General features: G+C 39.5%; 1 protein-coding gene across 4 annotated transcripts in view; it reads left to right on the forward strand.

The window, feature by feature from the left end:
• The first annotated feature begins 7,181 nt into the window (after window positions 1-7,181).
• The window catches only part of DTNA (dystrobrevin alpha), a 131,539-nt gene continuing 122,162 nt past the window's right edge, over window positions 7,182-16,558 (forward strand). For all 4 annotated transcript variants that reach the window (XR_014492262.1, XR_014492263.1, XM_083360757.1 and 1 more), the window contains exon 1: window positions 7,182-7,310. Coding sequence is in view for 2 of the 4 variants with exons in the window: in XM_083360757.1 (XP_083216883.1) it covers window positions 7,294-7,310 (17 nt within the window). In the remaining 2 variants the exon portion in view is untranslated. The remainder of the gene's footprint in view (window positions 7,311-16,558) is intronic.

Here is a 16,558-nt window from a genome sequence, read left to right on the forward strand (position 1 = left end):
TTAAAATTCTACTTTTCCAAAACAGTCACATTGAGGTCTGCTATGGAATGTCATGGGAGACTGAAATGCCTGGATGTAAATTTGTCCTTGGTTTGAGTCCTGATGTCAGATGTGTTCATTGATTCTTTTGTGCAAAGCTTGTCCCATTTGTGCCATGTAGAAACTAGAGAGGTATTGGCAGCTGATGGCATATATCATATTTAAGTTGCTTTTAATCTTATGCATGTATTCATTGGCATTTGATGGTGCTGTTTGTGTATATGTGGGGGCAAAGTAGACATCTGTGTTGTAGGATTTGATTCCCATATTACCATCATTGTTGTTTCTTGTTGCTTGTAGGAATCTGCTTTTTGTTGGTGGTTATCTAGATGTAAGTATGGGCCTGTCTGAGAAAGTGCAATGTCATTGGTCTGAAGTGTAACTTATTAATAATGTGCTTGAGTGGCTTAAACTATGAGCTGTAGGAGACAACCATTAGTGTTCTGTTGTTCAGTTTCTGTCTGTCTTTTTCTGTCTGTTCTGGTCTGTGTTTTAATAGGACCTCCGTAGTAATTGATTGATTGTATAGTCTTCTAAATACTTGGTTTAATTCCATCAATTGAGCATCTCTTGGGTGGGTCAGAACAAATATAGTTGTAGCTTAGAGGCTGGCTATAGATGATAGATTTGGTGATGATGTGTTTTGGGTAGAAGCTGGAAGCATGTAGGTTTGTAAGAACAATCAGTAGGCCCCCTGTATAATAGAGGATTTATATGTCCCTTGAATAGTTTTAGGGTGACATCAAGGAAGTGGACTTGTTCTCTGGGTACATTCTAGACTGAGGTTAATGGTGGGCTGGAAGTTGTTGAAGACATGTTGACATTTGATGAGAGATTCTTTCCATAAGTCCACATGATAAAATGTCATAAATGAATCTCAAATACAGGAGGGGCTTAAGGGAGTGAGAGAGTTAAGAAAGTGAAACTATGGAGATATTGGCAAAGTGAGGAGTCACGAGTGTCCATAGCTCTGCCATTGATTTACAGATATGTCTTTATCTTCATCACATTGCATAGTTCTCTTTGATATGTTATTGTGGGATCTGAGGAGAGAAATTGGTAGAATGTGGTATTGGAGAGTTGTTTTTTAGCTTCCTCAATATAATCCAACTCATTTATGATGATACCACAGATTTCCATCAGTTTGCTCAGGTTATGTTTTTTAATAAAATGTGTTAAATAGAAAAAGTGCTACCAGACTCCTAACTTTTTACAGAAGCTCTGAAAGTTGCTCTTTAAGCCTTCTAAGGCCACATGTAGCCTCAGGCTGCAGCTTATAGAATTTTAGAACTGCAACAAATGTGTTTTCTCCAATTTAGAGTTTATTTGGCAACAATAAGAGACTGGACAGCCATTTGTCCGAAATGGTATAGGGTTTCCTGCCTGAGCAGGGGGTTGGGCTAGATGACCTCCAAGGTCCCTTCCAACTTTACTGTTGTTGTTGTTGTTGTTAGTAATTAGAAGCAAAGTGTGTTAGTCTGAGATTACTGTAAGTGAACTGTTCCATTGAATAAAGGTATATGGGACAGGTCATACCTTTTGCAGTCTTCAATGACTTTTAATAGAAACAATTCTTCAAATGTGTAATATGTGGAGTCCATGCCAATAATCTTTTATATTGCAGTTATTCATCTTGTAAAGAAATTATTAGAGCCAGTTTGGTTTAGTGGTTAAGGCACTGGGCTAGAAAGCAAGAGACCGTGAGTACTAGTTCTGTTTTAGCCATGAAAGCCATCTGGGTGACCTTGGCCCAGTCACTCTTTCTCATCTGAACTCTCTGCACAGGGTTGTTGTTGTGGGGGCAATAGGAGAAAGAAGGTGTATTAAATATGTTTGTCACCTTGAGTTGTTTGTAAAAATAATAAAGGCAGGATAGAAACAGATAAACAAATGAAAATTATAATCTGCATTGGTAATTGTGGCCATGGAAGCACAGCAGTTTGTTACTTTAAGGAAAAATGCTGGAAAATCCCTGAATGCAAATGAATTATACAAATATTTGCTTGAACTAATTGAAAAAGCACAGATGGTAAATGAACATTTGGTGGAAATACGAATGTTTGGTCTGTTCAGGAATTTGATTTGGTGCCATATAACCTGAGATTGTGTGCTTGCTACATATTTTTTTGGAGTACTCATATGAATTAGGATATACCGTAATTAAAATGAGACTTCCCTAGTATTATCTTATTAGAGTTCAAAGCTGAATAGCATCACCTTTATGATTAGGCATGGTAAGTAATTTGCACAGGAAAAAAAACATTTTAAATGACAAGAGAGCAAACTGATAGAAGTGTGTCCTACTAGGTTTGCTGAGGTTTATATGCACATTTTGTGAATACAGGACTTATATTACAATACTTCTGTAAAGTAAACTTGCAGGGTAGTGGTCGGATTCACCCAGTTCACACCAGTTCGGTAGAACTGGTAGCTAATTTTTTGTTGCCCAGGCCCAGAATGGACCTCTGGAAGCAGCATCCACACAGAGAACCGGTTGTTCACATATTTGAATCCCACCTCTGCTGTAGGGTTTTCTGTGTGACGAAATGTTGCATGTAAACAAAGGTAGAATTATGGTTGTGGCTGTCATCTTGACTTTTTTGACTACCACTGTAGATACCTCTGTAAGTAGTCTTTAGTATTTTGTATTTGAGGGGGCTGGGAGCCCCGCTGACTCTATTTTCTGGAAGAAGATCTTACTTCACATTTGCAAAAAAAGAGTCACAATCTTAGGGCCACTTTAGGATTGTGAAGTAATCAAAATTGTCCCTTATTGTTCTTCTCTGGTGATTTTCTTTTTTCTCAGGTTACAGTTGGATTATCAGAGAGGGAAATGATCCAGCAGATTGTCTGAAGGAACTAGATGTTTTCACTTTTCTGGACTTTATAGTGCTAGGAGGAGATGAACTCTTAGGATCAGTCCACACTATTTATACTTCTTATTGCAAAATGTAGCAAAGAGGATAAATGTCATTAGTAAATGGATTTCAGTATATGTCTCTTAAAAAATAGAAGCAATGATTGAATATAAGCACTTTGGACTAAAAATACCTCTCTGTGTGTGCCACTGATATATAAAAGGTAATGCTGTTTGCTAGTCTTGGGGACTTTTATTCATTCATTCATTCATTTTATTTGCCACCCATCTCTTGCAATTAGGAAAAACTAGAAAAGCAAGCAATACACTGAGAAATAAATGCCTCAATATATCCCTTATACAGCATATAGCATTTATTCTTGAAAAATGCCATTTTTTGCTTTTAAATTTTGATTCAGAGGAAATATCATTTTAAAATTCAGTTATTCATGCAGAAATTAATGCAAGCAACCATGGATGGTGTCCAGAAATAGTTGATTTTAGTAATAGCAGTATGAAGAAAGATCCCGATTTTATCTATGAAGGAAAAAAATGGAAACAGAAATATAGAAAAAAGAAAGGACACTTTCTAATCGAGGCCTTTAATTTATCCTTATAAGTCCTTCCAGGGAATGAAGCACAAATAAATAGTGGCAGTCTCTAAATTACAAGCATTGTATATATGAGACTCCAGATGAACTATCAGTGGACTTGTGTCTTGCTGTTGTTAAATCTTCTCTCACATAGTCACTTATGGAGGAGAGCAAGTTTTATACACTCTGTAGAAATGAGAAGTGACATGCAAAGGAGTGTTACTAGCTCAGAAAAAAAATCATTTCCTTCTCTACCAATACTGTGTATAAAGCTTTAAATTGTTAAAATAATTTCTCCTCAGACTTAATAGGGAAAAAAGAGTTCTTGCTGGAAGAGTTTTGCTTTGCAAATATCATTCTCTGTGAAAAAGTAGAATTAGCAACAAATTGGTGGTATTTATTAGTTACTTACCAACCATAGAGGTCTCTCCATATGAATTGAGCAACAATATATTGAATATTTTTCTTGTTAGTATTAAGTATTGTGTATACGTTAGAGAATCTACCATGAAATTAGTTAATCCTCTGTCATAGGTTCAATGTTGAGTTTAGTTCAATTGTAAATATTAATAAAACAGTTTTTAAGTTTAGCAACTAAATTGTAAAAGTTGCAAGGTTTGAACTCAATAAAAATACAGTGTGTTGCCAGGTTACTCTTCTATTGAAACTGCTTCAATTATGAATTTATATTTTTCCAGATTTCATCTCCAAGAGCTTAATAATTCATATAATTTACTTTCTGTCTTGGTTCTTGTTTCCCAACTTACTGAAAAGTGTTCATTAAGAAAATTCATATTTGAGCATGCATTTGATCTTAATGAATTAAAACTTGGTGGATGGATATTTATTATATCAATTAGAGAATTATACTTATAACTCTAGCCTATAACTATTGTGATTCTAACATTTTCTAGTTCTAATGCAATATGTATTTGCAGAGTCGGACTTTTTCTAGAGTTACCAATTGACAGCAAGCGATCTGTGACTCTATCAGCTGCCCTAAAAAGACATCGAGTGGGTAGTCTCAAAGATAGCTGAATGAAAAAGATGAAACAGGGATATAAAAATGAAAAATGCTGCTTGAACCCTGTGTAAGACTCCAGCAATATGAAAAAGAAGAGACAACTACTCTAACTAGGTTAAAATCAAATCACCCCAAGGTTCGGAAGAAACTGGCAGACGCAATCTCAAAACCACTGAACCATATCTTTCAAAGATCCTGGAATACCGAGGAAGTATCATGTGATTGAAAAAGAGTTGATAGGCTGTATTAACAGAGGGATAGAGTCAAAATCATATGAAGTGTTAGTACCATGCCTTGGTAAGACCACAAATTGCATTCAGTTTTGGTCAGCATGATATAAAAAAAAGATGTTGAGACTAGAAAGAGTGCGGAGAAGAGCAACAAAGATGATTAGAGGATTGGAGGCTAAAACATATGAAGAATGATTGCAGGAATTAGAAGGACTATGTGTGACATGATAGCAGTGTTCCAATATCTTAACAGTTCCCATAAAGAAGAGGGGGTCAACCTATTCTCCAAAGCATCTGAAGGCACTACAAGAAGCAATGTTTGAAAATTAATCAAGGAGAGAACCAACCTAGAACTAAGGAGAAATTTCCTGACAGAACAATTATTGAGTGGAATGACTAGCCTCCTGAGGTTGCGGGATGTTAAACATTGGAAGTTCTTAAGAAAAGTTTGGACAACTTTTTGTCTGAAATGGTATAGGGTTTCCTGCCTGAGCAGAGGGTTGGACTGGAAGACCTCTAAGTTTCCAACTCTGTTACTCTGTTATTCTGGCCAAAATGGCTTTCCAGTTGATTAGGAAGAATTAGATCAATGTTGGCAGCTCCTTAGCAAATAGAAAGGATGTTAGAAATTTTAACTCAGCAATATCTGGAAATCCAATGGTCTCCTCTCATGCTTCATAAGCTATTCAGAAACTAGCCTTATTGAATTCAGTAGGAATTACTCCTCAGAAAATGTGTGCAGGATTTCAGCCAGTCATTGCTTTAATACAAGGCAGGTCAGCAAGGAACTATTAATAATAGATCTGGCAGGAGTATCACATTTCATCTATCTTTTTCCTGGAATTTAGCTGGCAATTCTTTTCTCGTGTCTCTGTGCCAACAAAATATGTACGTATAAGAGTAAATAACTGTAAAGTTTAAGTTTGTGCAGCTAAGTTAGATACACAAAGATGAATTACGGTTTTTTGTAAATGGCTTAGATGGTTTTTAGAAATTTTTTTAAATACTATAATAAATGGTCAGTTTAAATAGTTTGTAGTTAAGATACTGAATGATAGAAATTCAAGTCCATGTTCATTCTCAGGACAGGAAGCTCAATAGGTGACTTGGCATAATTCCTTCCATCTTGGTTTAGGCTACCTCACCGGATTGCTTTTGTAGGAATATACTGAAACATAAAGCAATTTATTTAGGGGGGTTTGTCAATAAAATATTGGATCAATTAACCTAGTATTCTTCTATTTTTAACTAAATAATTATAACAAATTGCAGATGCCATCTTAGGATAGCTATTTTCGTTTCTTTGCACACTCATTCACTCACACACTCATGCTCACATGGATTGCTTCTTTTGAGCGTTATGTTGTATTGACCTTCCAATATGACATAGCAGAAGACAATTCATTAATTTAATATGAACATACCTAGGCAGCTTTGACCTCAGAAAGCTAAGCTGAGTTGAACTGTTCTAGTATTAGATGAAAAACTATAGGAAATCCCAGGAAAAATCTCAAAAGAAAACAGTGGCAAGCATGTTTCCATACTGCTGCCTGGAAAAGAAGAAACAGTAGAAAAAATAAAGGGATTTGTCCACAGAGTCATCAAAAATTGAGCTTTACATTGGGATGACATAATCAGACAATTTCAACACTAACACCAAATGGAACCACAAAAACAACCCAGGCAAGAACAAAAAAAATGTACTTTATGTCTGCAAAATTGAATATGACAACAATCCCACAAAGTTGGATAATCTCCAGTTGCCTCCATCAGGAGCAGCAACAGTTTTTATACTTTATGTCAGACTGCATTCCTACATACTCTTTCTCCAGTGTTGCTTTATTCATCTCAGATAGATTTATTTACATATTAACCCCTTCTTCCTGAGCAGCTGGGGATCCATGTGTAAATATTATTTTAGGGCTTATTAACCCTGAATTCAGTGGATGTTAAACTTTTCATTCGGGAGTTAAGAAGTGATGTACACACTATGATGTAAACGTACAGAATTAGGCACACAGTGAAAGGCAAGATAGTTCCTGTACTCTGTTGCTGCAGGCTCTCAGGAATGTTACTAGCAGAACATGTCTTTCCTGGACAGCCACGTTTGGAAGTTAGTTTACTGTTGGCTGCGAAGCCCTAGTGATGTCTATTTATGATTGGATAGCAAAGATTAGTAAACACTTTCCTTTCATCAGAGATAGGTTAAAGCACAGGGGCGAGGGAGTTTCGTGGGCTCTCCAAAAGAGAGGAATTAGGAGGGTGGCGTAACGGGGTGGGAGAGAGGAGGCGAGAGGGAGTGGATCTGACTGTTTGTGATTGGTAAGCTGTGCAAATGCATTTGCCAGCAGGACTTCAATGGAATGTGAAACCAAATCAGTTACAAGTTAAAGATAGACACACAGACTACCCAGCATCTTGGGCAGGGGTTTAAATTCGAGAGTCTTACAGATCTGTGGATTTCTGGAACTTTCCGCTTGCTTCCCCCAGGATTTAGTTCCCATTTTTTTCAGACAATGCACTGGAATTATTAGGGAGGGTGAGCTGATCATGGTGCAAACTACAGGGTAAGTAGCAAGTGCTTTATTTAAATTTGGTACTTTACAATGCTTGGCTTCCCCTGCTCTAGGCATTTCATAAATTCATAGTTAGAGATAATGTTCCATGGTTGGCCTTTATGAGGCTCAAAATGGGTGCTTTGGCAGGCTGACATTATGATAGAACTCTGTTTAAAAATACCTTTTCTTCCCTGTTTCGAACATTGTAGTTTAAAAGTGGCATTTCATTCCAACCTCATTTAATTTTCCTAGAGAAATGCAAGTTCTATTTCACTTGTTGCACTGAAAAATTGTATTTTTTCAGTGATTTTACTACGCCTCTCCCTCATTTTTTAAAACAGGCTCAATAGCGGGCCATTGTACATCAGCCTGGTGATTCTAATTCTGTCTTGACTCTTTTTCAGTATCGTTCTGCAAATTGCAATTTGGGAACACAAATATATTTTAGTACTCTGAAAAATTTATGTTTTCCCCCTAATTCTCCTACTTGGCAATCTTTATCTTTTGTATCTTTGTATTATGTATTTTATGTGGCATCAAAAATATGTATTTAACAAATTAGAATTTGTGAAAACATCAGATAATATACTTAACAATAGAGGTTTGCACACAACTATTTGTAAAATGCATTGGCCTTTGGAAGGTGGATTTTATGAAAACATTGAATTTAAATTTTAAAATAGAATTTTAAAAAATTCTAACTAGGAAAGGACCTCTGGCATACTTGTTTCCGTGTTCCCCAAATAAGTATATTATATAGTGTATTTCCATATTATAGTTTTTAAATGGTCATCTTTTATTTAGTCATTGCAATTTATAAAAAACGTTATTGTACTATACACACACACACACACACACATATATATATATATATTCTGTGCTTCCCACGTTTGAAATTATGTGTAAAAAAGTAAGTAGCTGAAGGAGAATAAAGTGTTTCAGGTTTGCTTTGGTGTGGGTTTTTGATTTTTATAGCCAGTATGGAATTCCTAATCCTCTAGTTAATATTTCAAGAGTTATTTATAGACATCAGAGAATATTTCTCTAAAATATAAAGTGCCATACTAGCTACAACAGTTCTTATTTGATGGAAAAGTTTATGTATTTGACATTTTGTTCCTTTTGATAGTTGTCTAATTCCAACTTACCATGCTCCGGCAAATTTTGGGAGGAGGGCTATAACGAGAAATATAAATGTTTGAAGTTTAGTTATTTTCTTCTTCTTTCCAGTTATGATTGAGAGGAAATAGAAAAATGTATAAGAACAAATTAAAATTTCAGAGGAAATAAAATGGAGATTATAACTGGTTATAATAGCTGCAATTTGTGATACCATGTATGTTTGGAATAGTAAGAAATGCCCAGAAGGATAATTTGTGCTAGAAACTGGGGATGGGGAGGGAATCCTTCTTTACATGGTTTTTTTATATATAAGGAGAGGGATACGCTGAGGACCCAGCTACTCAAATGCAGTTTGTATGCATTAGGATATGTTTGGGGGTGTGTGTAATTATACCACATCCTAAACCATGGTATACAACCTGCTACCTACCAGATGTGTCAAACTGTGGTCCAGTGAGATTTGATTCTAAGTCCAAAGGAAAATTCAAAAATATAATCAAACAAGAGCTGTTTCTGGTTACAATAAATCTTGCCTTGAGCAACATCTCAAATGTGACATTTTTGTGTAGCTTTTATGATCTAGAAAATAAATATTCTGTATCATAAGAGTACAGTAAATGCTTCCATATTTAACTTTTTAAATGTGTATTTGAGGCAACCTCACAATTTTTCACTGATTCTCATAGTGCTTGTCAATAAAACAAAACTATAAATATAAGGTAAATGTTAAATGTAAAATTAAACTATTCAGCAGCTAGCTAGTTTGTTCCTAATTCAGCTGAACATTTGATATGAAACATAATATGCTGAAGAATACACTTACGAAATAATGTCAAAACAGTAAATTACTGTTGGTTTCAAATTGTATTCTGAAGAACCCATGAGTTTTGTAATTTATCAAGGATTCCTTCATTTCTATGAAGATATAGTTCAGCCACTAAACTGAATTTCTCCTGAATGGATAATGGAGGCAGCAAGATCCAACCAATCTAATCAACATTTTCTGTATTGACTGAGAATGATAGAGCATGGGTTGGAACACATTGCAATATAGAAGGATCTCTCTTTAGAGAAACTGAAGCAAAGCTGTTTGAAAGTGAAAAAGTTTTAAAATCGCTAGATTAAATAATCCTTATGCTCAAGGCTGACCCTGATTACATTTATTGTGAATGCAACTTGTGGTGGAAACAAACTTAGCTGTTGCTTTTAATATGTTAACTGCTTCCTACGATGCTTAGATATTTAACTTTTTTATACTATAAGGTCAAATGACTTTATTACTTATTGAAATCAGTAATCACTCTTCTACTAAAATAACATGAAAAATATTTAGCAGTAATTTCAGGATTTGTTCTTTGGCAAATTGTTTGCATCCACAATCATTTTATATTAGCTCCAGAAAATATATTCTGAATCCACTTTTGTTCATTATGTTCAAAAGCTGGCCAGGGTTTAAGTGGGTTTGGACTAAGTTAGCAAAGATTAGCCAGTACCCACTGTACTGTACCTATTTCACAGATCATTAATCCTGTTTCTTTTTCTCTGTGATCTCTTTATAGGTTAATGGGAAACTACATAGCGGGGGGGGGGGAATTCCCTAGAAAGGAAAAACTGATAAAATTATTTACCAAAGAGAAATGGATAGAAATAAATCAGACAGGCACAGTCCTGTCCCATTTTATCATAGTTTACATTTTCTTTTACTAAAGCTGGCAAAGTTATGACATCCAGTATGACTCAGTGTGCAAAAACGTTGTAAATACATGGCTGTAAAATCATATTTGGGTATGTTATGAGTTGTATTCAGAAACTGTCTCTCATTTTAATGATTTAAACTCCAGATCAAAAATTCTGTGTAAGAAAAAAAATATTTTTGTACATTCCTGAATATAATAATGTTCTGTGAAAATAGTCCAGTCTTTCAGTCAGTTCTTTGACCAATGTAGATGTCCATCATGCATGAAAAGTAGTATTCAGCTTTGAATATAAAAGCTATTAAACTAAAATTGCTCTATTAGACTAGAGTTGATATTACTGCATACATTGTGCAATTATTAGTTTTACTATTATAACTTCAGTTATTGTTTGCCATATTTCCAAATTGGTGCTTCTGAAAACTCTCTCTCTCTCTCTTCTTACAGAAGATTAGAAGATCTAAGTGACTATAGGGATCTCTCTGGAAAAAAAAAGCTGGAGGCAGAGGCAGAATTAATTATTAGTTAATTTTATGCTGCTCTTCCTTCCAAATAATTTGAATGATTATCTCAAAATTCAAAAATAGGGAGTTGGAGGCTATTTAGCTCCCAGGTAATGTAGAGTTTTAAAGGTATTAGCACCTTGAATTGACTTTAGAAATGGAACACATATATTTTGTTTGGAGGTACCCTTCATCAGTCTCCTCAAAGAATTATGAAACACATGGAAAATAGTAGTAAAGGTAAAGGTTCCTCTGTCAGTCATATCTAGAGAATGGTGCTTATCTCGGTTTCTTGGTTGAAGAACCCAGGGTTGTCCGAAGATCATTTCCATGGCTAGCATGGCTATGCACCAAAGGTGCATGGAACGTTGTTACCTTCCCACCAAAGTGGTATCTATTAATCTACTTACGTTTGCGTGCTTTAGAACTACTAGGTGGGCAGGAACTGGGGCAAGTAATGGGAGCTCACTCCATTGCGCAGAGCTCAGGACTTGAACCTGAACGGTCAGCTCTCCAACTGACAAGCTCAGCATCTTCAACCGCTGAGCCATCATGGCTCCTGGAAAGTAATATTAGCCATATCTAATTAAAGTAAAGTAAAGTAAAGTGCCAACCTAGCAGTAAAGTAAAGTGCCAACCTTCTGCCAACCTAGCAGTTCGAAAGCACGTAAAAATGCAAGTAGAAAAATAGGGACCACTATGGTGGGAAGGTAACAGCGTTCCGTGCGCCTTTGGTGTCTAGTCATGCTGGCTACATGACCACGGAGATGTCCTCGGACAAGCGCTGGCTCTTCGGCTTTGAAACGGAGATGAGCACCGGCCCCTAGAGTCGGAAACGACTAGCACGCATGTGCAGGGGAAACTTTACCTTACCTAAAGTAAAGTAAAATTACATCTTGTTTCTGTTTATGCTCTAGCCATGCTTTCTTTTTGTTGGTAGCCCCTAGTTTGCCATGCAGAGGCTAACTGTTGCCTTAGCCTAAAAAGGTGGGGCATTTTTGTCCTTCAACAGATAAGCAGTTAATGTAACTATCTCAGTCTTTCATTGCTCTTGGAAAGTAGTGTTTTCTTCAGTCAACTGTATCATTGGAGCATTAGTTACTATCTTCTCTTTGCTTAGCATTCAAGACTAAGATTAAGTTAGATTATAGGATCCAACTATACTGAATGACAGGTGTGAGTCAGGCTGATAAAACATGCAATAGAGCAAGGCTTTTCAACCTTTTCACCCATTGTACCACTTTTAGGATATGGCAACATCCGAGTACCACCAGTCGCCCAGCAAGGTGTCAAAAACTTGACCCCCGCCCAAAAAAAGGAAAAAAATGATAAAGTACAGGTAGTCCTCGACTTACAACAATTCGCTTAGTGACTGTTTGAAGTTACGATGGCACTGAAAAAAGTGACTTATGACCATTTTTCACACTTATGACTGTTGCAGCATCCCCAGGGTCATGTGATTTACATTCGGATGTTTGGCAACTGATTCATACTTATGACGGTCACAGTGTCCCAGGGTCATGTGATCACCTTTTGCAACTTTTTGACAAGGGAAGTCAATGGCTGGGGGGGTGGAGCTCATCACTCAGGTTGCAGGGTGCCTGTGAGGGGGGAATCCATGGGTCTCTGGTGGAGGGGGGTGGGACTGGGGTGGGTGCCCTTCCTCTCTCCCATCGTCCCTTCCTTCCTTCCTTTCTTCCCTCCCTCTTTGTCCCTTCCTTTTGCAAGCAGGAAATCTTGCCCAGAAATTGCAGCCAGGGATTTCTCTCTCTCTCTCTCTCTCTCTCTCTCTCTCTCTCTCTCTCTCTCTCTCTCTCTCTCTCTCTCTCTCTCTCTCTCTCTCTCTCTCTCTCTCTCTCACACACACACACACACACACACACACACACACTTTCCCTGGCTTGCCCCACATCTGGGATTTCCTCATTTCTTCCTCCCTCCCTTTCCTTCTTTCCTTCCCTCTTTGTCTCTTCTTTTCTCCCGCCGGGAGCTCTCTGTGGACTGGAGCCTGTTGGCGGAGGTCAGGGCCAACCGTACCGAGTCTCCAGCTGATCGGCAGCCCTGGATGCAGCCTTCCAGGCGCACAGCGTCGCAGAGAGCTCCCGGTGGGTCGGCGCAACGCTGTGCACCCAGGAGGCCACATCCAGGGCAGCCGATCAGCTGGAGACTCGGTATGGCCGGCCCTGACTTCCGCCGACGGGCTCCAGTGTTTTGAAAACACTGCATTTTTAGGGTTTCTTTTAATTTCTAGGTGCTTGTTGGTTACTCCAGTGGCCAAAAATAATTTGACCAATTTTGCAGACAATACCATCCTGACTCGAAGGAAGTCCCAAAGCAGCCCAACCACTCCACCCCACTGAAACAGCAAGGGGGCGTCACTGCTCCCTCCCCTCTCCTGCAGATGCAGGTTCATCTGTTGCGCTTTTGGCATGGACTGCTACAGATTTCAAGCAAACTTTCCCAGCCCCGCGTGGAAAGAGTGAGACCCAACAGGAAATTCTGAAGGCAAAGCGGGCACTCGCTCCCCACCCCCACCCCTTGGAGCGCTTTCCTTTTCCCTCGTATTTATTTTGGGTAATTAAGCTGCATCCTGGGGGAAGAAAGGCATCGACGGCAGCCACAGGGTATTCGGCAGGCGCCGAAGCCGAACTGGGAACAGTTTTCCTTCTTGTCCGTCCTCTCCCATTAGTTCTTTCCCCCAGCTACTTACTATCAGCGGCAGGGAGCAGGTTGTGAAAAGGGTGGTCCTGAGCGCCAGCAGGACCAACTGACCTAGCTCCTTGTGCGCCCAGAGGGAGTCTGGAAGGTGCGGCTGCACCTTGTGGGTCAATCAGGTGGGTCCTGCGTGGAGGCTGCTGGCACGCCATCCGATGCCTGGACAGTACTGCACATTGCTGCCAAAGCCCAGGAACGGCAGGGCACAGAAGAGCGCGCAGAGGACGGCTGCCGTGCTGGTGAGCAACCTGGGGATTTCTCCCCCCCTTTCCCTGGCTTGCCCCGCATCCGCAAAGTTAGTCAAATTATTTTTGGCCACTGAAGGCAGAGTAACCAACAAGCACCTAGAAATAAAAAAAAATGCTTCTCTAGTAGTAAAAATGCAGCGTTTTCACCAAAACACTGGAGCCCATCAGTGGAGGTTGGGGCTGGCCGTACAGGGCTGTGAGGGGTATCGCAAGCTCACGGGCGGGGGGGAGGAAAAAAAGATGGAAGAGGCCGCAACAGAGAGAGAGAGAGAGAGAAGGGGGAAAAGAAGGAAGGGGCCTACCTGCCAAGGGAGTGGATGGCTCTGTCCCCTTGCTTCTGAAGTAAGAAGAGGGGGGGAAGGATGACATGGATCCCGCACAAGAAGAGTTCAATCCGGTTGCTGCACAATGAGTCCCTGGGGAGGGCGGGGCCTCACTCTGTGCCTGAGCTCTTTGCACGCCCTCAGTAGGGTTCCTGCAGGGCAGGCCGCCGCCAAGCAGCTTGTTTTCCAGCAGCAAGTGCTGGGAAGGAGCGGAGGGGGGAGGCGGGGGAGAGGAAGGCGATGCCGCGACAGGCACGTGCTCACGTACCACCAGTGGTACGCGTACCACTGGTTGAAAAGCCCTGCAATAGAGGACTGGAGCAACTCTCCATACCAGAAAAAAAAATCATAGTGAGCTAAAACTAGTTGGTATTTGCTGAACGTTCTTTTCTTTTATGTTCTAGTAATCTTCATCCAAGATGCTGTGTAGATAGGGGAGAATGCTGGCACAAATAATGTTAAGTAGCGTGCTGCTGGGTCATTTTACAAATAGAAGCAAGTAATAACTCAAAGGCAGCTGGCACTAAGATGGCAGCAGCAGCAGCAGCCTGTGGATTACTGTTCCTGCAAGGCTAAGCTGCAGTGGGGATGGGACAAATTGAAAATATTTTAACAGAAAGAAAAGCTCTGTGTCAATGTACTGGGGGTTCTGCTCCCCTCACAGTCACTGAGAAGCCCTGTGGTACAAAGCAGTTGGTAGGTCCAGTGCCTCTTTTAATGTATAAAATATGCAGAATGAGTGATATTAATTAATCTTTTTACAAACTGGATCTCTGCAGTTGCCTTTTTGAACTTCCTATGATGCTTATCACACAGCAACCAACTCAGATCGGCAGAACTGTTAAATACTCACACATCAGAGAAACAGCACTTGTAGGTATTGCAAAAGCTTTGAGTGGGAGAAAGGAGAAGGTTGGCATAGGTTGATTCAGCAACTGTATAGTACTAATTAATATTTGGGATTCTGAAACATAAATCAGACATGCTTTGAAGCATAAGACAGTCATTTAATAGATATTGCCACAGGCATTATTTGGCTCTTGTACAGCTCCTGTGCTGGCAGCTGCATTCAGGACAACTGAAGGGCATTGTTACCTTCCTGGAAGGATTTTTTTTTCATTTTATTGCATTTTATCACATTTAGTTACGTTAGAAAAAATATATTACAGTAGCTTTGTTACTTAAAACTTTAGTTGATTTTTTTTATTAAAATTGAAGTCAGCATCACAGAGAGCTTTCTGCTGTAGAATTTTTCTTCCTTTGTTTTTCTCTTTGCTCCCCACATTCTGTTGTTTTTGTACTGTTTCCTCACTAGGATAAACTTTCAGTTATAAATTTATTAACATACCTTCTTTCTGCGTGACCAGAATCAGCAATTTTATTTATTTATTTATTTATTTATTTATTTATTTATTTATTTATTTATTTATTTATTTATTATTGGGACTTATATGCCGCCCTATCTCCCGAAGGACTCAGGACGGCTAACAACAATAACATACAATAAATACAGAAGTTAAGATAAAATTAAAATTAAAGGCCTCTGTACAATAAATTAAAATTAAAATTAAAATAAATTAAAAATTAGAGTTAAAAAATTAAAAACATAATTAAAATCCCTGTCAGTCCAGGTCAGCCAGGTGGAAAAGGAGTGTTTTGAGGCCGCGGAGAAAGGACTGGAGATCTGGGGCCATCCGAAGCTCATGGGGGAGCTGGTTCCACAGGGCTGGTGCTCCCACAGAGAAGGCCCTCCCCCTGGGGGTCGCCAGCCGACATTGTCTAGCCGACGGTACCCTGAGGAGGCCTTCTCTGTGTGAGCGTACTGGGCGATGGGAATTCGTTCCCGGCAACAGATGGTCCTGCAAGTATCCCGGGCCTAAGCCATGTAGGGCTTTAAAGGTAAGTACCAGCACCTTAAATCTCACCCGGAGGGCAACCGGTAACCAATGCAGCTCACGCAGGAGGGGTGTAATATGGGAGTATCGGGGTGCTCCCATCACTACCCGTGCAGCCGTACTCTGCACCAGCTGAAGCCTCCGGGTGGTCTTTAAGGGCAGCCCCATGTAGAGAGCATTGCAGTAATCTATATGGGAGGTAACAAGTGCGTGGGTGACTGTGCATAGGGCATCTCGGTCCTGAAAGGGGCGCAACTGGCGTACCAGGCGAATCTGGGCAAATGCCCCCCTAGCCACGACTCCAATATGATCTTCAAAACTGAGTCGTGAATCCAGGAGGACACCTAGATTGCGTGCTCTATCAACGGGAGGTAACATCTCTCCTCGTATAACCAAAGATGGAACCTCTTGGACTAAACGAGATGCCGGTACGTAAAGCCACTCAGTCTTGGCCGGGTTGAGCCGGAGCATGTTCTTTCCCATCCAAATCTGTACCGCTTCCAGGCAACGGGACATCACATCGAGGGCATCACTGGGTTGGTTCGGGATGGAGATGAAAAGCTGGGTATCATCAGCATATTGATGATACCTCACCCCGAAGCCACGGATGATCTCTCCCAGCGACTTCATATAGATGTTGAACAGGAGGGGCTAAATTAATAAATTCCATTGAACAAATGAACCCAAGATACAATAAGTAGATAGGAATATGGTGTCATAAGAAATAATAAAACATAGCTGTTGTGGCCTAGGATGA

Source organism: Vipera ursinii (assembly GCF_947247035.1).
Source record: "Vipera ursinii genome assembly, chromosome: 3".
NCBI lineage: Eukaryota > Metazoa > Chordata > Lepidosauria > Squamata > Viperidae > Vipera > Vipera ursinii.